The 24,214-nt window shown below is 36.6% G+C and overlaps 2 protein-coding genes across 2 annotated transcripts in view; both read right to left on the reverse strand.

Moving 5' to 3' along the window:
• dok6 (docking protein 6) overlaps positions 1-4,960 on the reverse strand; it is a 48,830-nt gene extending 43,870 nt beyond the window's left edge. Inside the window, exon 1 of the mRNA XM_056737842.1 lies at positions 4,760-4,960. Coding sequence (XP_056593820.1) covers positions 4,760-4,825 — 66 coding nt within the window. The 5' untranslated portion in view covers positions 4,826-4,960. The remainder of the gene's footprint in view (positions 1-4,759) is intronic.
• An 8,558-nt stretch (positions 4,961-13,518) lies between these two features.
• Positions 13,519-24,212, reverse strand: crispld1a (cysteine-rich secretory protein LCCL domain containing 1a). Its single transcript, XM_056738410.1, has 15 exons — positions 24,018-24,212; positions 22,957-23,278; positions 20,164-20,282; positions 19,505-19,637; positions 18,700-18,815; positions 18,301-18,401; positions 17,922-18,068; positions 17,276-17,336; positions 17,071-17,137; positions 16,327-16,457; positions 16,205-16,248; positions 16,047-16,119; positions 15,193-15,268; positions 14,978-15,111; positions 13,519-14,471 (listed from the first exon to the last, which is right to left on the reverse strand). The coding sequence occupies exons 2-15, from the start codon at positions 23,212-23,214 to the stop codon at positions 14,420-14,422; spliced, it is 1,512 nt and encodes a 503-aa protein (XP_056594388.1). The 5' UTR covers positions 23,215-23,278; positions 24,018-24,212; the 3' UTR covers positions 13,519-14,419.
• Between the last annotated feature and the right edge of the window lie 2 nt (positions 24,213-24,214).

Genomic DNA, 24,214 nt, shown 5'->3' on the forward strand with positions numbered 1-24,214 from the left:
TGACTTGCAAATGGCTTTACAGTTTCAGTTCAGTTTCTGAACTGGAAACGAATTTGAATTGAGGTAGCCAATATAGATGTGACGTTTGGAAAAGCACTCCAAAGTTTTTAATATGGAGCCAGACAACATTAAGCAGGTTAACAGGAAATTACTATTCGGTTCTAAGATGTTGCTGTGCTGAACAATAAGCCATCCGTTATGTGTCTGTGTTGAATTTCTTTGAATCACCATTCTTGTTATTCTTCTTCCAGACATCCAATTTAAATGCAATGTAATATGTGGATTTGTGGGTAATTTAATACAAATTCCAATTTGACCAAGTCTGAATGCACAGTGACAGATACGTAAAATATTTATCCAAACCTGCTCTCAGGTAATCATAAACCATATTTCAATACTTGCAAAACAATATGAGTAAAATTGTGATGCATGTTAGTTCAGTTTTTAACATGGGTTTGGGTTTTCAATTGGTCATTCAATATGCAATTATTGCCATGGCCCATGAGAATGGAAATACCAAAGATGTCTTCTGTGAATGTTGAAGACATCTTAAAGGGGCAGTTCACCCAATAATACAAATTGTGTCATCATTTACTCACTCTCAGGTTGTGAAAAGTGTTCAAATGAACACATAGAAAGATACTGAAAGAATACTTGTAACCAAACATTTCTTTGCCACCACTGACTACCATAGTAGGATTTTTCCAAATATCTTTCTCTGTGTTTATCAGAACAAAGAAATGTATACAGATTTGGAACTACTAGAGGCTGAGTAAATTAAGAAAGAACGTTCATTTTTGGGTGAACTGTTCCTTTAAGGTATTCTTCTCAAGCTTTTCCTCCGGTCTAAGATCCCGGGTACACTAGTGCGTTTTCATTTGAGAATGGATCTCTCGTTTTCAAAACGTTCTTCATCCACATTAGCGTTTTCAAGTGTTTCCCAAACACTGCCCATCCACATTGAAACGTCTAAAAACGCCTACATCCATGTACTACGAATGAGTAGATAGGTATGTGTCATTTCTGTCTGCCGTTTATTTACTTTCTGCATTATAATGTCGCAGCAATGTGGAGCAAAGACACAGTTTTTTAAATAGACGGACAATGAGGTAGCTTAGAGATAAGTCTCCTTCAACACCCTTTCACACAAGACTAAAACTGCAAATTCGAAAGTGAAACTTAACTTCCGCTCCGCTGCCAATCAAGTAATTAAATATTCTTTCTCCTAAAATGCAATTCAAAGGATGCTTGAACTGATTAATGCTATCAAACAGGAGCGCAGCCGATACAACTGCATCACACGACTAAAACGCGTTTTTAAACACCTCGGTTTTCCTCATCCACACACAAAGCGAAAACAGCGTTTTCAAATGCATCCACTTTCGAGTGCATTTCCATTGAAAAAAACACCGTCTCAGTGTGTTCGAAAGGCCAAAACGAGGAGAGAAAAAGATGCGTTTTATTAAACGAAAACGCATAAGTGTGGAATGTGGATAGCTTCTTAAGTCAATTCTCCAAAACGCATTTCCGAAAATTCTTCAAACATGTCACAGACTGACATCAAGAAAGCATCAGAATTTTCAGACAAAATAAAAAACGGTCTAACAGGGTACTTGATAAAACATTTGTATGGTATCAGATGGGCTTATCCAAAATATTTGACTGCGGTTTAATTGTCTAAGAACAGAACTTCATGTAAGGATGATCTCTGTAATACATTAATCTGGCATTACTAAACTGTCGGAACACTCAAAGACAGATGACAATCTGCAGGTCTCAAATATGGGTCAAGTACTGGCTTGCAACAGCAGCTTAAATAAGCTTACAATTCCATTGGAAGTGTTTAGAGAAAAGTCTGACAGTCAGAAGTCAAGATAACAGCTCCAGGGTAAGCCCAGATGACTCCCTGGGGATTCACAATACATTTTAACACGCAAAAGATGATTGTAAGTGTCATAAACTATGACTGTCTTGTATAACAGAGTGGTGTTAACAGAAATGATGCCAGATTATTCAAGGTAGGTTAAAGGACATTACAGTATAGAAAGGGATGACGCTACGTACAAAGTCCCTGACTATCTGTAAATTAATACCATCCTGAGTAAACATGCTGTGTAAACAGATTAAACTGACAGAGGAGACACATAAGTCTGAATGAGTTAGTCTAAAAGAGAACTGATTGTATTTGCATCTGCGTTTTTTTAGTTGGCGTCTGCATTAGATTAGGTCTCAGAAGATTTAGAGAAAGAAGGAAAGAATGGCATCTAAGCATGGAGGGAGGTCAGAGGAAAAACCAGCACATATGTTCTGAACATATTTATACTGTATAAAAAAACACATCATTGATGACATAAGTAGTTTTTTCTCCATAAACCAGGCTTCAGAAGAGCAAATTTATCAAATGAACACGTTGCTCAAATAAAGATGAGCAATAAAACCAGTAATAAAGACTTGTTGTGAAATATCAATATCGAATGATTATCCTTTACATTTACATTAACAGAGTTCCATTCACATTTTTGTTTGTATTTACAGAAAATACACAGAAGCAGTACACTTGGAACAGGAAAATACCAAAAGCACACAAAACTGTGAGTTCAAAGGCCGTGTTGTTTGTGAGAAGGTCAGTTAATGTCAGGTGCACTGAACTGAAAACTCAAATTTCAGGCTTTTACATTGATTTCACAGCTACCTAAAACTTGACAGTGTAACATTTTTTAAACATTATTTTATTTTAATGGCAAACGCAACTATGAGGACGTACCGCACATAATGGGAAAATAATGAAAGTAGTTATATTCTTTCACAGTACTGTTATAACATAATAATTCTATGTACTGTATGGAAGGACAAATGCAGTAGATGTGGCATTAATGTGCAGTCTTTACCTGTGTTCCAATAAGATGAGACTTCTTTCGTATATTTACAGGCTAATGTGTCTCTGAGATGCAGCTGGTAACTTTATATAACCAATAGAAATCAACAAGCAATATGAAGCTGCACTTCAAGTAAGGCATTTAGAGTAAGCCCATACGAGGGAAGCAATATCAACGGCAATACTCTTTATCTTGTGTCTCATAACCCGTGTCTAGGGGCAAAAACAAACCATCTTGGTCAAACATCCCTGAAATAGGCTGAGAAAGGCAGCAAATATTGATCTAAGCTTTCAGTTGTGCTACATTATATAGTGAAAGAGGCCCTTCTCAAAGCGAAGACAAATACAGACGCATAATGTTCATTATTTCTTTTGATACAGTATTGTTTTGTTGCTGTCATATATGTGGTATTATAATGCGTAAAGTGCTGTGTAAAAGGGATACTTCACCCAAAATTGACAAATCTGTAAACATTTAGTCATTGTGATGTATAAATAAGATGGACAAGCTTAGTTTCCATTCACTTTTAATATAGCCCAGAGCAATAATGTGTCAACATTCTTAAAAGTGTGTACTTTTTGTGTTTTACAGAGGAGTATAAAGGAACAGTCCATCATTTACTTACCCTCAAGTTGTTCCAAATCTGTCAAAATGACTGTGTTCTGATGAACACAGAGACAGATATTTGGAAGAATGCTTTTTAACCAACCAGTTATTGGCCTCAATTGACTACCAAAGTAGGAAAAATGTCTTTATAAATTTCTTTGTTCTGTTGAACACAAAGAAGATATTTTGAAGAATGTAGGAAAGCAAACCGTTCTGGGACACTTTTGACTACCGTGGTAATTTAATCTATGTCAATTGTGGCCAAGAACTGAAGCATTCTTCCAAATATCTCTCTCCATGTTAATCAGAACAAAAATATTTACACATATACCATAAGGGTGAGGAAATGATGACAGAATTTTTATTTTTGGGTGAACCATCCCTTTTAATTATATACTGTAGATTTTAAAAACCACAAAGATCATTAAATGATGGCAAGACGTTTTGAGTGAATTAACCATTTACTGTAAGTAGCAAAAAAATCTCCTAAGCCAATCAACTTCAATAACAACATAATATTCAGTCATATATTTTTAAAAACTAAATACGCTAAAACTGTCACATGCATATGGTTTGCATATTAAGTTCAATTTTTTTGGTAAATATTCATTTGTAGCCTCATCATTGGTGATGTTGTACGGATCGGCTGTGTATAGAAAAGCATCCACTCGTGCATACTGGTTGCAGTGATGCATATAGGGCAGAATTATTATGTATTATTACACAGACCTAATGACCTACTCAGTCTTTTCCCAGCTGCAGAATCAGGAGGACAGTAAACAGATGCTGCTTAATAATATATTAATCTACACTGTATGAATGGGTCTTCTCAATATGCTCAGTAACTAACCAAAGCATTGGCTAGGCTACTGTTGAACTTTTTTAAGTTCATACTTTTTATGCAATACTTAGCCTACATAAAACTGTTATTCCTACTTTTAAAACAAACGCATTTAACCAAAGCAATAAACATTATAGAATGTCTGTTTAGACAACTCACATTATTTATTAATGGTAATTTAATAGAATAAATTCACGTTATGACTAGTGGTACATGTTTACTTATACTGTAACAAAAAGTATAATAATACTCTCTAGTCTTTAGAAATTTCAGCAGAAGTGGGATGAGTTGGCCGTGCACGTTGACAACATGTTCTCATCGATCGGCGCGCGCTTCCTAAAGCGCATTTAAACACAGATGCAGCGGCAGCTGCTGATGCCCAAAATTACTGACCACACACAGTAACGTCCAGCAGGTTACGACTACCGTTACTCACCCCCAGTTTCTTACTCCGAATCCTCACGTATCCCTGTTTCACTATATCGTTGAAGTTTGAAGCCATCCTAACAGCCTGCGCGTCCTCGTCCCCCCGTTTCGGCTACGAGCGAGTCTCTTTAAGAAGTCAGCACGACATTCGGCTCCTCAACAACCTGCCGCCGCTACCGCTGCTCGGGCAACCGGCTCCAGAGGCTCAGTCCATCTGAGGATGAAGAGGGGAGACAGTGCTCGTCTGACGATTCATTCTGTACACGGTGCGTCTTCCTGGAATGCACCATTTATGAGTCACAGGGGTGGACGCTGTGGGATACTTAAAATTATTTGGATGATAAAAACTGCAAACATTCTTATATGTTTGTATATTTTGTTAAATTTTTTGTATTATAATATGACGCAAAGAATTTGGAAATCTGAAAATATTTGGATGGAATTTCACACAGGGCATTTCTTTGATCTAAGTAGCCTATTACTGGAACATCATTTTTTAGAGAAAATGATAAATACAGTCATGTCATATTTTTCTCATTTTTTATATATTTTTATGAGATGTAATGATCATAATAATAATCGTAATTTTATTTAATTATTCAAGAAACTAAATGTCTTTAAATTTGTAATGAAGATATCTAACACAAAGCATCAACTGTTGATAATCTAACAAAACATAAATGCTGATATTGATTTACATCAACAATTTGCAGGCTATCTGATTTCCTAAATCCTATCCTTTAATATTTTGCATTTCTTTATCTTTTTAGGCTTAATTTTTAATCATTATTAAACTGCAGCATGGGTTTTAAATGAGCATCCATTACTAGAATCAAAGGGCAGTGATAACTGCAAAGAGTTTTGTCTTGATTAGATTTTTAGGATTAAAAGATTAAAGTGGATCAAAAGCAATGAGAAAACATTAAACTGTAGTGTTATTTTCATATTATAGATGTCCAGAACGCCGCTCCATTGACACAAATGCCTAAAATGAATGCAAAATACCTTTTCATCCTTTAATCCTACTTTATAGTTTTGCCTGTGGAAAAATGTCAAATTCCAGAGCATTAGATACAGCTGATGACACACTTCCATGTGGGATAGAGTTTTGTCTACATCTCTCATGACAAAGAATGATATTCAAAATCACAGATTGTTTTTCTGACGATTTAAGATAAAGTAGTAAAAACTTTCGGCACTAGATGGATGATTGTATATTGTAATTTTCAGAAAAACAGTCCGCATGGTTTGTCTGATCAATTTGTCATACCTCCAGGGTAAAGTTTTCACTCAGTCCCAAAACTAGACTATAATACAGAGGTCCTTCAGCACCCCTCAACTCAGAGCCCATGGCAGCAATCCCAATTGTTCCCTGCTGACAACGACCAGGGTTGTACATCCTTTCATTTTTTCTCTTGGGGAAAAATAAACTTTCTATTTTCGATATTAGAAAAGAAGGTGAAGTTCTCCATTACTTAGTAGATGGTACCAGTGAAATCTGTCATTTATTTATTGTGCTTTGGGGCACAACAGTACGCCTCTGTTTCAGACTCTTTTTCTCCCATTTCCATTGGCCATGCACAATGCTTTTTCTCTCAAACTGCGTAACTTGGGAAGCTATTTATCATTCCTCTCCAGGGATGTATTCTAGGTTTGAACCTGTCAACATTTTTTTCTTTGCAAGTATGCAAGAATATAACATTTGCAAACTTTTTAAGTAAAAACATGACAAGTTGATGACAACATAGGCTTAGCCTCAGAATATTATGCAAGTTCATTTGACTGAATTTAAAGAATGGGATTTTACATTACAGTAAGATGAATATAAAACATGAAAATTTCTTTAAATTAAAACTATCCATGGAAACAAAATGACAAATTGACCTATTTGCAATGTGTCATGAGCGGCAAGATCCTGACAAAAAATATTAAAAGATAAAAACGGCAACCTTTAACTCCATCATGTATAATCATTTACACTTCCTTTAGAAACCCATGTCATTTAGTCACAATCATTATTTTAGGAATTACAACCCTCAAATGTTATACATTTGACTCCAACATTATTTATAGACCTTCAATTTCTATAATCCAAAAAAGGTATCTCAACTGTCCACCCCCAGGCCAGATTTATGATTAATTCATAACATTTGAATAAAAAAGTGCTTTGAGGGCTTTTTTGACCTTCACATTCTGATGTAACATACTTTAGCAGTTGCCTTTAAAGTCTTTTACCTGTGCTGAGGAGATACTCTACAATAAAAGAGAGTTACACCTTACAAAACGTAACTCTCAATGTGTAAGAAGCCTCAAAGTGCGCCCTGTGAAAGTGACAATAAAGGCTCCACTGGAAAAAGGATCACACATCTGATCTTATTGTGCACAGGGAGAGTGCATGCGTCTGCGTGTGCGAGACAAAGGTGTTACTCAAAATCTATTAATCACAGGCTGCCTGTGCTATATTGGGATTTGTTTAGTTAAAAATGCCTACCTTCTCACACTTTTCTGCTGTCTGGTGTCAATGTCATTCACACGTGCACTGTAAGCGTGATATCTTTCACTGCAAGAACGTTAATACATTTGGGGCTTATAAGTATGCTGATCATAAAACATATTTTTTTAATCACAAAAGTGAAATAATGGATTAATTTCGTGCTGTATACGCAATAAGAGCTAATAAAATCCCAAAATTAATCTTTAGGGACATTAAATATCTGTGACACAACGCCACCTGCTGCCTTTGGCTATTAACTGTTTCTTTTCACTTCGTTGCTGAAACGCCCTTAAACTTTGTTTTGGAAAAAACGTCTTAAAAATATTTTAATTAAATTTGTGTTGTTTCAAAAACAGATTTTTAAAATGACAAACAACACGGTTTATTGAACTGTTTTCAACTTGCCAAAACAAAATCGTCCAATAGATGGCACTGTTACATTTGTGAGGGATTTGTGGCATTACCATTAGCATAATGTATTTATTTTATATCACTTATGTTTTGTACGTCTGTTTTGTACGTCTGTTTACTTTGAAAATGAGCCCACAAAGATGTTTGACATTAAAACACCTAACGTGTGATGCATGTGAGAATGTCAGACTGACATGTAATTTCAACGAAATGAACCCCCTTCAAGGACACAATTTGTTTACTTTTTTGCATCATAAATATTAATATGCAATTAGCAATGTTCTGCTTAATGAATAGTTTTAGGACTGGAATCAAATATGCAATAAAACACAGACTTACAAATGGGAGGGGAGTGAGAGAGGGAGAGAGAAATCAAGTCGTCAAAATGCACTAAAACCACGAGGGTATTAATGCTGGAATTGCTAATTATAGCAAAGTGCTCACAGCATTCTTTTGCCTTAGTGCTTCACACACAAGTTTGCTGTTCTCTGTCTGTCGTCATCATCCAGGCATATGCTTGGAGGTTGTGAGATGTGGATATCTGCTAAATCACACACATTTTTTTATCTTCTTCCATTCAAACTGTTATCTCAGTGATTATACTTTAGCCTCGTGAAATGAATAAATGTATAAAGTATATTTAATTATAAAAAATGATAATAAAAAACATCCTGTAGCTCAGTGGTAAGAGCATTGCGTTATCAACGCAAGGCTGAGGGTTCGATCCCAGCGGATTGCACATGTCTATGTATAAATGTATAGGATAATGCAATGTAAGTCTACCAAATGCACAAATAAAAAAATAAAGCAGTCGAAACACATAAGGTTTCTGCCAATCTTGAGTACTGTAGATTATATAGATTGTTTCTGTATCCCCTGTGGCTATCGTAAAGGATGTCGTAGGACGCCACGGGTAGCGTAAAATACGGAAGTGATGGTATGTAGCTGGATAATAATAAAGTGAGACCTGAGTTCTACACGAGTGTTGTGTAGTTGTTTTTCTGCATGCATCTACAATTACCTATATAGTATTGCATAATTCGTATCTTTTAAGAGTTTGCTCACATTTATAAAAGATAGATACAGCTTTACGATTGCTTCCGAAAACATACGGCGCATGGGGGGGGAGGGGGAGGCTGAACCAAAGCACCTGTTCACCCATTGTCAACAAAACACAGACATCAGTTTCACTCACCGCATGTCCGGCATCTTTTATCTTATAACATTCATCACCCAAATGCAGTTAACAAACAAACACCTGATCTTCGTTAACATATGCTCTCTCTCTCTCTCTCTCTCTCTCTCTCTCTCTCTCTCTCTCTCCTCCACACAAGTAAAAGTGACGTCTGCGCATGAGAAGTTGTTTCAAAACAGCTTTATATGTTCGAAAAAACACCTGTCAGCCTACTCTGATCTGATTGGTTAGTTGGTCTAGTAAGTGTGATTGGTCTACCGCATGCAGCATCGCAGTGTCACAATCGGATTCGGAACGTAGGCGGGCATTACACCGAGTGACGCAAATATGACGCGGGACTGAACTTAGAACGACAGACGACTCGTTTGCATTATTCAGAGTCGACTCCTTTTTGCACACGCCAATAACTTTGTTGTTCGTTCACTTTCAGCTTTACGACTTGTCAGACTGCTTACATTCACACACAACAACATTAAACACAACATGAAATGTAATTTTAAGGACATTGTGGTAAGGGATAGTCTCTAATGGTAAGGGTTAGTCTCTCCCTGACTATTAAGGATACTGTTCGAGTTGATTTGTAGTCTACTGTGTCTGTAAAAAGTTTTTTTTAGACAAGAATTTAAAATTCATACAGTCTGTTCTCCCTTGTGTTTCAAAAACAACTAATCACAACACACCATGTACTATAGCCAAGTACGGAGGAACTATGATTTATAAATTTTTATGTTTTACTGTTTGGTGGGTTAAATTGTAAATTGGCAAATTCTGTTTTTAGCATGGTTAACAACTCACAGATCTTATTTTTAATTCACAGAACTGTGTCTAAACTTCACTTCCTTTTAAACTTTTAAGGGCTTTTATGCTTTTATAAAGAAATAAACATGACCTTAAATAACATACTAATGAAAAACTCCCCTTTTGAAATTCATATGTTTTCCTGTAAATAAGACATGGAGGTGCAGAGGTTTGTGTATTAATTGTTGTGATGAGAATCAAATCTTTGCAAAAACATCTCATGTTAATCTTTGATATGTTTTTATGTTAAAATATATTTTTGGTTTGGTTGTTGTTGTAGGTACTATGTTTAGTAAATAAAAAAATGTAAACTACATGCACATTTATAAAAAAATACAGAAATCATTTAGTCTAAAAAAAGAAAAAAAGTGTTCTTGTTTACACAATTTACTTTCATGAAAAGGTCTAGGCATTTAAATAATGTATTATATAATGTATATGTGATCTATACTATTGGATTGTTTTTGCCTTTCTGCATCATTTCTATTCATTTCCATCAATAAATTTTGTAATTTTCAAACCAAGTTTAATTGCCTGCAAGTACAGTAATTGAAATGCTGGAATACAGTAAATCCTGATCACACATTATTGTTTACGAATGTTGAAGTTGAAAACTAGTGGAATTTCTTTAATAAACAATTGTCTGGGCCAGATTTCATTTCACAGCTGACAGGTTTAATATACAACAGGTGAAGTTTGTGAGGCAGTGAATCTGCTCTGGTTTGGCTGAAACAGGTGTGGTCAGTGATGCCATTTAAGACAAAGCGAGTCTTTTACCTCCCGGCGAGTTCTGACAACGGCTCATGTGTGAACGTGGAAAAAGAAGTGAAATGAAATCTGTTTTATAAACAGAGAAAGGTCAGTGGTGACGTGGACGAGTGGGACAGCCTATGGTGCTCACAACTGTATTGAACTGTATTTAATCCACCAGCGTCAATCAGTGAGTCATATAAACTGACTAGAGTACTTCAAGTTTTCCATCTATTCAGCTGTTCAATTACATGCTGAACATTTCAACAAAACATGTTTTTCTAAATCTCATAATTAACTCTACACACACTTGAAAAGAGCACATGGTAGACTTGCGTATCATAAATCTTTTGAATTTGATTTTAAAAGCACAAACATCAGCATGCCATTTCAATTGAATATATAAATCTCCCTTTAACCTTTCCGATGACTGGGAATTACACACAGGGGATCTCTGGATATTGGATGCTGTTGATACTCATTGTGTAGTGTGGGCCTTGTGGGTTGTTGACATTAAGATTGCTTGTTTTAAGAACTTTTTACATATGGTTCGCACCTGAAGCCAAGCCTTGCTATTTTTTTTCGGACATCCAGTAAAAACGCTTCATTGGTTTTATTCTAGCCTGAATGAACAAATGTTTTTCTTTGGCTTTTGTTGGCAGGGTTTTGGCATGTCAGTGGATGTTAACAATTACACTTCTCTCTAAGTGCGCAATGGTGCAAATTCCTATGCATAAGATAGGAAAAATAGACAACGATGGATAGCAATACTTGTGTTGTTATTGTAACCAGTTATAATATATTGAACTGAAATGTCATTGAACAATCAAATGTGGCACAGAATACATATTTAAAGGAAAGTTCTCAGCACAGAGGTGTTACGATAGTTTTATGTTCTCAGTCCGGACCCACTACAGAGTGATTCTGTCTGTCACCTCATTTGAATGTTTTTGCTATTTTTATATGCTGATGACTGATTTTTGTTATTCGTTGTAAATGGGAATAACTTGTACTTTTTATTTGACAAATAAGATGCTGACTTTGGTAAAAGTGAGGCATTATTAGTCATGTTAACGTGTCAGGTGTAATAAATCACATCATTTCATCAAACGCACATGCAGGTGAAGATCACATGTTCACATTAATCCAAAGGAATTTTCTTCATTATTCATGGAAACAAGCAGGCAGTTTCAGGACCCAAGAAAGAAAGCCAGATGGTAATTAAAGGACGTTTAAAATCTCATATTTGTACTGTATTTTCATCGAAAAATGTGAACAACCTCCAATATTAGGACTCAATTGCCAACTAAAGACATCATGTGGTCTACCAGCTCTTTCCACTTAAAATATGCAATTTGCGTGTCATATTTTTAGCATTTTCCTTTCATCCCTTAGCTCAATGCCAAGGAGAAGGCGTGAGTCGAAGGGCAGACATTACCTCTGGTCACCGTAATAATTCAATTCACCGTCAACAACTTTATGCTTGCCAGACTGAATCGCTTTCAGAGCTTTGGGTAAATGCAGCCTTTTAACCAAAAAGTGAAAAAGACTGTTAAAGCGTCCCTGAGGATTAAAGGAGAAAAGTCAAACATTTTCTTGGCTTCGCTGATGAAGCGAATATACTGTATGTTGTACAATTAAGAATATTATTAACGATGACTGTTTTTATATTATTTTAATATTATTAACGATTTCAAAGCACTCCCAAATAAATGGCACAGTGAGTCTGTAAGGTTCGTCTCTCATCACATGCACAAACACACACACACAAACATCTACAGTTTTCAATCCGCCGCTGCCAACCGCCGCACGTGTCACTGGAAAGTTGCGACTCCCAACCCGCCTGTCCGCATGAATCGCTGGTGTGGTGACAGTTTGAGCTTTCTGATGCTATTTTCAGACCAACTGTACATATGAATTGTTTAGTATTCTACACAACCTTCTTTTCGGGCCCGAAAGCTCTCTTGTGAACAGGGCAAGCAATGTTCCAAACTAGCTTCCAAAAGGGCAACAGACTGGTGAGGTGTGCTCAACCAGTTATAATCTGAAAGGTCACTGCACAAAGAAAGCTTGGCTTCCTGAAATCCCCTTATTCAGTGTTGGCCACTGTCAGAGAGCCAAAATGAACTTGTATGAGGAGATGATGATTGGAGGTTGGTAACACAATCTTTTTACAGAAAGAAAGAAAGAAAGAAAGAAAATTGAGACAATTTTTGTATTGTTTACTCTGAGAAATTGACTTTCAAAGATACTTAATTACCCCACCTGCAATAAACAGGCAATGTTATCCAGCAATCATGTGGTAACAAATTAGAGCTTTATATTATAAACACATATCAGTGTGGCAGCTGTACTTCTGTCTGCTGCATTATTCTGTCAAAGCAAATGTTTTGTTATGATGTCAGCTTGCAGGTTGTTAATTACACTCGAGTTGTGTTTCTGCACTGCAGGCATCCATCCAGAAACTGCATGGGGAGTGATGTTTTTGACATAATAACTGACTCACCAGAACGCTAAGGCAGAAAAGTATAAAAATAGTTAAAAGAAAATATAAGGGATATGTCAATACCCTGACAGCACTGACAAAGTAGACTTTCACCCAGACACTGCAGGTGTTTTACCAATGCCTTTGACCTTCTGGTTAAGTAGTTAGGGCTGTGTCTTATTAGTTCTAGTTCATTCTTCTTTAATGTTATTCACTGCTTTACTAAATTGCTAAAGCGTACAGTGTATCTACTAAGTAATGCGGAGGTGTGTTTTTCAATAAAGTGATTTTATAATGCGTTATGAAATTGTTGTAACTGTTTACCATCGGGGTGAGCGAACAGCAAACACTGAAAACCTTTCCATCTGGTTTTCATTACAGACAGATGGCCTCAATCATTTCTTCGGTAAATTGTCCCATTCTACGTTTTTTCCCCCAAAATGTAATGTCATATTGGCCTTAAAACATTACATTTTAAATAAGAAATGCTTGGACACAAGTTTATTGTAAAAGGTTTATTAGCGAGGTAGCAAATTAATATATACAATCATACTGTAGGGATACATTGATTAATTAAAAAAATATCCAAATGGCAATCACCTCTGGTTTCTTATATCTTTAGCAACATGTCTTCGCTTGTTTTAAGAACCTACTAAGTCATGTGATGATAATACAGTTGTTTTTATGATAAATACAGTACAATGAAGCAACTCATATAATTAATACTATTAACAAGATATTTACAACAAGTTATTTACATAATGTTTAATGACCTTGATATGTCACATACAATTGTTGGAGTCCGATGTCAATCCCTGCCCTGCAGGGTTATATTCACTTTCTTCATTATCATAAAAATAATTAGCAAAACGCAAATGGTGTTATATAGCATTAAAAGTGGTTCTTGGCTTGTATTCAGGTTCTTCATCAACGGTTCTTTGGGATGACTAAGGTGCTACATAGAACCGTTGGAGAACCATACAGCACCTCTTCCGTATAAAGAACCTGTTAAGCCGTTCTTCACCGATTCTATATAGCACCTCAGTCATCCCCAAGAACCGCTTCAGAAATTCTAAAGAACCGCTGAAGCATCAAGATATGATGTAGCTCTTAAATGATTGGCTGCGTATGATTACGAGCCAAAAACCACTTTTTTTTTTAATGTATCAGCAGTCCTTTGTTGCCCTCAAGCACAAAACTATAAAAATAAATATGCAAAAGACAATAAAATAATGAGAACTTTTAGAGGAATCCACAACACGTAATTAAACAAAAAGATATCATGCGAAAATATATATAAAACGAGTGTTTTTCTCTGCAATATAAACACAATGTTCACTGTATGACAGATTCCTTACAAGCTTTTAGACAAAGAACTTAATGCAATACAGAGACTCCCATATAGAGCAAATATTTTTGAGAGAGAGGAAATATATGCCGGTTTAGAGCAGAAAGGCCTTCATGATGGGCCATATTACAGCCTAATCACCAGACTTGGCGGACTGAGTTGATGAGTGACCACAATTTCAGCACACGCTCAAATAACTGCGAATACTCTGAATGCTTTTCCTCCCACTGGGTTTTGCAGGCTGCAAAGGAATATAGAAGTTAAATAAGCAACGTTTCCCAACCCTCTGGCATTACGATGCTAAAGTAACCTGCATTTTCTAAAAAGCGTGTTTATCGTAAGAGGATATTTTACGAATCTCTTGTGATGATTTGATGGGATTTGCAGGCTGAACGTGCCATTGTAAATCGGCACCATTGTAGTACTCGTCCTTTCACATAACGATTCTGTAGTCGTGTATAACAAAACACACACTGACACACAAAGTTATTGTTATTCTTTGGCTTGAACACACTCAAGAGTGGAACCACAGTTGTGCTGGTACAGCTCTATTCTAATCAGCTTTCTCATTAAAAACCTGTGATAGGCCTTTATAAGCTTACAGGGGACAGGCTACTCCATACTCTGCCTTCCACCGGGTCCACATGGGCCACTTTGGGAATAAAATCTTATAAGGGTCTTACATGATGATACCACTAGTGATTTAGCACTTACCCCAGCATACAAATGTACTGTAGCTGAGCCTACCTTTCTGAGATGATGCCATTCTGGTTTGAAGAAAAGTACAGCTGTCTAGGGTCCAAGGGCATCACGTCGATGTAACCACCCGACTCGTTGTTTATGACGCCAGCGTGAATTGCCGCCCTGCATATACTTGATTTCTAAAAAACAAATAATATGTTACGTGTTTGGTAGAACGGTGATTTGGCTTAAACGTCAATGTTGAAAAACAAAACACTTACATCTGAATAAATGCTGGTGCCAATGACTTGGGAAAGGTTGGTGTTCTCTTCCATGCAGTTCCGAGGACAGTAAATCCTTGTATAAACACAATATAGGACAGACAGATTTTATTATATCTTTGAGATTGTAAAACAGTTTTGCAAGAGTTGCAAAAGCCATATTGTCATGTTTCATTATAGCGTGGCTAGGGCAAACGTTTACAAGCACGTTTAAAGAGGAAACTTGTGAAGAACTTGTAAAAAAAAATTATTTACAATTTTTTTTAAATTATGTTAAATCATTTTAACACTGAGCTGATCAGATGTATATAAAGCCGCAGAAAAAAAATAAGAAACCGTTCAAAATTTTCATTTAATCAGCATTTCTAGATGATTTGTGTCCATTCCAGTCCAGTGACTGTTGAATTCAACAAAATCAAACCTCAGAAGTGACAAAATCATCTAATAGCAATGTGAAAGACAAGAATGACAAAACACATGAAAACTGTGATAAAAATCACATAAAAACCTTTTTTGACTTTTCCTAAATACATGTACAAATATTACAGTTCTATTGCTTAAAAGTTAATCTGAACTTGTTTTCTTTGCAGTATTTGAGGTCTAAAAACACAGAACAATTTTTCTGTTATTTTGACCTGTTTCTCCGGTTTTAATTTCCTGCAAATAAATGCAAATAGATACAATATTTTAATTTCAAATTACGAAGAAATATTGTTAGTAGCTCACAGAAGGAAACAAAAATGATCATTTTACCTAAACGTATATCTATAAATTACAAAAAGGTTTTTCGTAGTTGTATTCTGAATTTAATGTCTATAGTTATTTCATCACAGTCTATTTAAAACAAAATTTACCTTGGACAGTGACTTGCAGGCTTTTGGTAAGGGCATAGCACAGAAACAGTAGTCGCACATGTGATAACTTTTACTGCGAAAAGACAAAGAATAATATTACTTGCAAAAGTATCCTGCCCGTTGATATTTAAATAGAGAAAGTTCAATTTGAAAATTACCTGTCACTTTTGATACTGTGAAGGCATTGGCACTCTGGTACTTCCTGTAACATTTTCATTATGTTAAGATCGAGTTGTCACTGTATACATGAAAGTCACTCTCTTTGTAATAGGTTATTTACCCAAGAGACTGAACTCCATTTTTGTATGATTTGATGAAGAAGTCCTTTCTGCCATGTCTTGTGACATCCATCCAACCTCCATCGTTGTCAATGACACCATAATGAATGCCTGCCCGGCAAATACTGGATTGCTAAAGGAAAAGATATTTTAATATTTTAGGCTTATCATATTTGATCAACTGAAATAAATACTGAATTTTTACATCCATGCAGCATGGAGTGTACAATTGCATCAGTCCATACTTCGCTAGAAATCAAACCTGTGACCTTGGTGTTATTAATGGATCAGATCACCCAAAAGAAATCATAATTTACTCACCCTCAAGTCATTACAAATCTGGACAAATCTATTTGTTCCGATGAATACAGAGAAAGATATTTGGAAGAATGCTTGTAACCAAACAGTTCTCGGCCACCACTGCTATAGTAGAAAATATTGCTTCATCATTTTTTTTACAAAAAATAAGATATTCAAACAGTTCTTGGGCACTTTTGACTACTACGTATTGTATTTTCTACTATGGTAGTCAATGGTGGCATAATCTGTTTGGTTAAAAGCATTCTTCCAAATATCTTTCTCTGTGTTCATCAGAACAAAAAAATGAAATAGATTTTGAATAACTCAAAGGTGAATAAATGAAGACACTATATTTTATTTTTGAGTGAACTGTCCCTTTAAATCCTTGGTTTATCATTTGATCTATACAGAAAATCGAACGTACAATATTCCAAACAGCCACTTACCATGTCATAATACACTGTTCCAACCACTTTTGTTTTGCTGCCTAAACATCCAGCAGGACACTCGTACCTTTACATTGAAAAATATATTTTAGTGGAAGGATGCACTGTCAGTAAAAAATAACAAATGAATAGAAAATGAGACATCCCATTTATTTTATAGCATTTATGTTTTAATATTTTTCAAAAACAAAAGTTTCAACCTCACCTGTTACACGTGGTCCCCTTACACTGGTCTCTAAGCTTTGTGTCGCATGTCACAATCTGGGCTGCAAAACAACCACAAAAGACACACAGGTGGTTGAGTTAACCAGATCATTTCTTGCAGTGTTTATACAGTACATGCTGTATAGTTTAGCAAAGCTACGGCTGGTATTACGCCGCTCCGTTCCTGCAAACCTGTAAAAGCAAGCTGAGGAATTCCAGCAGGAGCTTATGGTGGCCAAGAGCATGAGATCCCACCGTTCAGTCCAAACCCCCTTTCAGCAAAGGAAGCAATTTAAAACCCACAAGTATTCATCAACCCCAAAGCAAACATGCTCAGCAGGGATATCACTATTATGAGAATACAAAAAACCTCCCTGCTGCACAAAGTGACGTGCAACATTAAATACATGTTTGAAAAAATAACTGCACGGCATAGTGGAAATGACAGATCCGAGCCTGCTGAGCATCAAAACAATCTGAATGAAACAGAAATACAAAATTTGAAATTGGTACTTTCATCCACAACACAGAAAATTAACAGATAAAAAGAAAAATGTACATGTAAAATAGTTTGAAAACCAAGCTGTTATTTCAGAAAGTGGTTCCTCTATCAAAACTAAAAGTATAATCAGAAAACCACAGCTTACACATCTGTTCTTCACTCACGACTACATTTGGGCGTTTGGTTGGATTTGGGGCCCGTAAACGGGGTCCAGGGCTGTGAGGGGCCTCTGGTTCTACAGAATTTCTTTCCTCTGTTTCCTCACGTGGGCTTTGACTGTTTGTTCCATCACCTGAAAGTGAATATGAGCGGTCCTGTTAGTGATGAAAAGCATGCAATTTAACATGTAATGTTTATTCGTTTTTTCCTGAACCATGTTTATACCTTGCAGAAACTGATGTTATTCATCAAGCAATCTTTACAGTACATGATTGATTAAACAAAATAAATGAAAGCTCTTTAATTGCAGTATCTTGTAAAAGTAGACTTATAACAGTTGAGTCATGAAGTTTCTATAAACAAACCTTTATAACAAAGGTTTTCTCTGCACACTCCTCCATAGCTGGGTGGACATGCGGAGCAGGGGGTGCCATGTTTATACGGAGCGTAACCCCACCAGTTACCTCTGCATTGGGCAAATACACAGGGACGACAATATTAAAGAGATTATTACCACAGAGTACAGTTTTTCATGTTAAATGTGCATGAAATTTAGTGGCGTCTAGGGATGAGGTTATGAATTGCAACCAACGGCTCACTTCCCCTGTCTCTTTAGAAGCACTACGGTGGCTGCAAATAAAAATGCAACGCTTCACTATGTAAGATCTTTAAACATCTTTGAACACATACTTATGCATTGCATTTCAGGATAAACATACACACTGAACCTTTACTTTATGAATATTAAATGATAAAAAACTCACTTTGGGGTGTAGTTGCACACAAGATAAACAGCCTTTGCCCAGATCTGGCCCCACACGTTCATGTTGTGGCACACATGGATCGCACAGCCAATTCGACTACTTGTTGCCCAAACAAGCTGAAATCAGTAAAAATGCACATTAGTCCGTCAGTGGCCTACAATGAAACTGCATGCAATCTTTATCTATCTGTATTTAATTACGTTTTATACACCAGTTCTGCCTTGACATAGTCGCTATTAATTAGTCTCTTATGAATGTCTCCTAATTGTTTACGTAACCTTCATGTAAATACCTTCCCTCAGACTGAACATGGACTTCTATTCCAGTGCTTTTGGATGTAGTACAAACTTGGATACAGCTGACCACAACATCCAGACTAATAGACTAAACAAGTGGTTTAGACTCACGGACAGATAACTAAAATGTATTCAGTGGAAATATTTTGTTGCCATTTGTGGTCATTGCTCAGGTCCTTGGATGCCTCTTATTTAACTTACATAAGCGTACCTTTGCAAATTGTTATCAGAAAGCACAGGGCCAATTTCTCTTATCATTCCTAGCAGTAAGAGAAGCACATGGATATTGGAAAAAGTACTGATGAACGTGTTAATATTTTTTGGGTCAGCGTTGAAACATGAAATAAAAAAGATATAACAGAGAAAATAGATATATGCGTAATTTCAGTGTCTTTGTAAGCAGAAAAATTAGCATTGTTTTTAAAATCCTGTAACTGTTGTTCAAATCCATTAATACGGCGATTACAGTAATATAAGAGATGTATGATATATACAGTCATCACATCTACCTGAGTATAGTGAGTACAGACTGGACCACTGCACTTAAAAGGGCAGTGTGGGTTACATTCCTGTGGGTATGGAAATGAGTAGTCTTTGACCTCATCATACCAGGCCTGTACATGAGAAGTAGGCGGTCGATACCTGAGGTGAGCATTCAAACAGAATTAATCATGACATTGTTACCTTTAACTGCATGTTATGATGCAGAACAAAGCCAAAAGATTACTACAATCCATTTAAACACATGGACTGGCACATATGTCCAGAATAACAAAATGTCATTCAGAGATGTAAAGCTACTGATCGAAAAACGATTTTAATTCCAGGGTTAGTTTGTTTCAAAGGACCACAATGTCAAATTGGTACCTTGACTTTTGTTCCTGGCGAATTTCTTAAAAAGTCCAGTGAGCCCTTACTGTCAAAAACTGTGTTAAAACAATCAATCAGATAAGCGTTTGCCAAATCGAAAAGGTGATTTGTAGCTTTTGTCAGTGAATAGACTATTGGCATTCTATTCCATTTAATGCTGAAACTACAGTTAACAGTGATTAACTATAGTAAAACTAAAACACATGTTTAATGCTGAATTCTACAAAGTAGCAGTTCAATTAATGCAATATGTTGACTGGCGAGCTCACATTTCAACCAAAATAACATATATTCAGACCTTCCCCAGTGAACTCCCAGATTCTGACCAATGTGAGGCAGCAGGCCAGCTGGACCGTGTTCCCACAGACAGGTCTCTGCCCATTCCTCAGCACTCCGCTCCAGTTCAGTGTCCCACACCTTAAAAAAACTCAGATATTAGATTTACATGGGCATGAATAGAGCGTTCTTTTGTGTTTTATTTGTAAATGTTATTGCCAAGACAACATACAACTTTGTCAATGGTTGTTGTGGTTTACACTAGCAGAAAGAACAGAAAGGGTTATTTTTTTCGGTTATTTGTCTTGTGCATTTATTCTATTGGCACAATGGATTTGGATACTATAATTTTCTCCATGTCCTTGTTTCTGTTGCTCAGTCTTCTGAAGTTCCTGCTTTGTGTTAACAAAATCATTTCGGTCTATTGAAAGTCATTCACACGTGTACAGTAAGCGCCCCCCCCGTCCATCTGACCCCCATTTTGCTTTTTAATGAAACATTAAAATCAAACAATTTATTTTGTGAATTGCTTATTGCTTACTTTAAAGCAAAACGCCACTTTCACCTTGAACGGAAAACACTCAGAACTTAAGGTAGGAGAGAAATCTGAGCCAGAATAGCGAGGGGGGTAGCGGGGGAGTTGTTCGCCCTGTCACTGCCCATACATTTTACACTTTTTTCCTGGGAAGTCCCAAAGCACAGTCCAGCGGTAAATCTGCTTCAATAAGGTCCCCAAAATAGCTCCAGTGCCCTCAGAAACAATTGCCTTAGACATTAATCCTTGAAGTGAGCACCTGTCAACAGGATGCCTTGCTTTCGCTAACCCATCAAAGTGAGCCTTTATATTGTAGAATTACCATAAGGAAAAAGTTAAGAGACATCTATGAAACCAGTGGACAGACTTCATTCAGTTAGTTATTACTACATGAATAATACAGATGCCTTTAGGTATTATGGTGCATTATGGGGTAAATTGTCATAAAACCCAATTTTATAAATACAGTGGTTTTGTGTGTCAATTTGATTTGCATTCTTTAGAAATGTTGGCCCATATTGATAGGATAGCATCTTGCAGTTGATGGAGATTTGTGGGATGCACGAAGCTCCCGTTCCACTACATCCCAAAGATGCTCTATTGGGTTGAGATCTGGTGACTGTGGGGGCCATTTTAGTACAGTGAACTCATTGTCATGTTCAAGAAACCAATTTGAAATGATTCGAGCTTTGTGACATGGTGCATTATCCTGCTGGAAGTAGCCATCAGAGGATAGGTACATGGTGGTCATATAGGGATGGACATGGTCAGAAACAGTGCTCAGGCAAGCCGTTGCATTTAAACGATGCCCAATTGGCACTAAGGGGCCTAACGTGTGCCAAGAAAACATCCCCCACACCATTACACCACCACCATAATTGCATTAATGAGAAATTGAACAGGTGTTCCTAATAATCCTTTAGGTGAGTGTACATTTCAAAACCCTGTCAAATTAAAATATTTTGTCATTTCTTTTATCCAATAAAAAAATCTAAGTTTAGGGGTGTCAAAAATTAATCGCGATTAATCACATCCAGAATAAAAGTTTGTGTTTACATAAATAATATATAATGTGCATATATGCATGTACTTAAGAAAAATATCAACATTTATATGTAAATTTGAATGGTTGATATAAATAAATACATCTAAATATTTCCCAAATACTGTATATACATGAATGTTTATGGTTTATAAATACAGAATTAATATGCACAGTACACAGACATTAAATATTTAAACACAACACAAACTTATTCTGGATGTGATTAATCGTTTAACAGCCCTCCCTACAAATACATTGTGTTTTTACCCAACAATTTCATTTTTTAAACATTTAACCAACCTCATAAAAAGAAAAGGAAATAAACAAAACAGAACAACTAATAACCACAAATAGATTATACAGCAGTCCAAATGATGGAGAAAAATAATTGTATTCCCAAAAAATCCAGCTAGTATTTCACTTAGCCTATTCCCTGATTTGCACATTACCAACACTGAATCTGAAAAAGTAAACTGATTCTCTTTGCAAAGGGGTCTTGGCAGGGGAGGCCCCAAAGAATCCAACTGCACTTACACAAGCTCTGTAAAGGAAAACACGCCCTGTCAGTGCAAATACTCGCACTCTTTTACACACCATTGTTTACTTCGTTTGACACCTCATTAGCTGCAAGCTTTTGTCATTTGGTAACATTCCAAAAAAGTGAAATATTTACAGCGTCCCTTTGGGAGCTTTTTTGTATGGGCAAAGAGCTATAAAGAGTCAATGTGTAGGTTTAAAACCAATGTGTGAATGTAAACGACTGGGTGGCTGTTGAAATGAGGGTCTGCTGATAACTCTTCTCACTGCAGTCCGGATTTCTGCTGTTTTTGTTTCACCTTGGATTTCAAAATTGGTTATTGTATGAGGCTGTGGAGTACTGGAGCAGTGGATCATCACATTCCATGCCTCCACATCCATCACACCATTTCCTATTACTTTCACTCTGCTGAGCTACACAAACTCCACTCCTGACACCCAATTCACAACAGCCTGTAAGGCATCCCTCATACCGTTGCCCTTGTTTTTGTGAAAAGCTGTGCTATAAATAGGGCGATGACTGGCAGAGGTTAATGGACCAAATTTTTTGAGCGGGGTACCAATACACTCACCTGGGTAAGGTAAAAAAATATTTTTAAAGTTTGCTTAAAATTACTATCAAATTTATTGTCAAGGAGTCATCATAAACCTCTCATTCTCTCATATGTCGCATCATTTCATAAGCAGATCTGTCATACCATGTATTCCATATTTGAAGCTGCTGGGTAGACCTGTCCCCTGAGTTTATTATGAAGGTCCAAGATGGCCTGCATGTCACTGGCAGTGATGGCCCTCTTTCCTCGTTGTCTCCCCACCGCCCAGTCTCCATCATCATCCTGGTACTTCTCCAGAAGAACGCCCAGATCAGTAGCATTAAATAGCACCATTGCAAACACACCCCGGGTCACCAGCAATAGAGAGAGTAACCACAGCAATGCACAGGTTAACTGACTCATAGTTGGTGAATGCTAGATTTGGAGACGAGATCTTAGCTGATGACGTCCAATAGTCTTCTGGCGACTGTTGGGAAGAAAGGTAGTTTGACAACTTTACGGCATTTGTTCATTTAAAGATGTTTTATCCAAAGCAACTTACAGTGCATTTCAGGTAGCCTATACGTTTTTTAGGCCATGTGTTGAATTATCAAACTATGACGTTTGTGCGACTTACAGGTTGAGTTACAGGAACTTGCAGATAGAGAACAAAAACAGTTCTTACGAAAATAAGCCATGAAGAAAAGCTTACTATAGTTAAACCATGGTACAAAATCGTCATGGTTTTGCAACAGTAACTATTGTCGAACCATGTTATTTTTAGCAATGAAATAATATCCTAATAATAAAAGTTGTACTTTCTAACTACTTTTCATCGTGCAACTAAATTGTTTCGCAATATTTCTATGTAAACGCGTTCTTACGTCAAAAACGAACAAGCGTGACGCAAAAGAAGAGTTAACTGGACGCAAGTTACTCAAATAAAAATAATAACAGACACAATTCATGCAAGAACAAGAACTTCATAGGCTGACAGAGTACAGGTATATATATATATTAAAACTGCATTCGCTATATAATGCTAAAAACGCACGCAGGAAAACAACGTATAGGCTGCGAGACAAATCAAAACATTGCCAGTGATTCAAATCAATTAACCCAACCAAAACCCATCAAATACATAGATAAACTTCTGCAAAACGATTCTGAATGGTAGCCTATTGTCTTTTTTTAACCCGAGTTACAGGTTAAAATGTCGTAAATACCTTAGATATGCGGCGAATGAGCAAATCTTCTCTCATCTGTTCAGATGCCGCAGGTCTGCACGCGCTCGTAGAGAACCTACTGTTTTTGGGAATGCGATGCATCAACTTATTCCATGAAACATCTGGAACCAGGCACATACAAGCAATTTAATGAGCATTAACGCGAGTTTCCCTCTTTTGGGACAGAATGCAGCATC

The sequence above is a fragment of the Triplophysa dalaica genome, chromosome 23, assembly GCF_015846415.1.
Source record: "Triplophysa dalaica isolate WHDGS20190420 chromosome 23, ASM1584641v1, whole genome shotgun sequence".
Taxonomy (NCBI): Eukaryota; Metazoa; Chordata; class Actinopteri; order Cypriniformes; family Nemacheilidae; genus Triplophysa; species Triplophysa dalaica.

Coding starts and splice junctions, on each gene's coding strand:
- crispld1a (XM_056738410.1), bottom strand. CDS start 23,214: ATGAGTCAGTTAACCTGTGCATTGCTGTGGTTACTCTCTCTATTGCTG. Junction 17,138..17,275: donor AAGGGGACCACGTGTAACAG/GTGAGGTTGAAA, acceptor TTCAATGTAAAG/GTACGAGTGTCCTGCTGGAT. Junction 16,249..16,326: donor AATGGAGTTCAGTCTCTTGG/GTAAATAACCTA, acceptor AAAATGTTACAG/GAAGTACCAGAGTGCCAATG.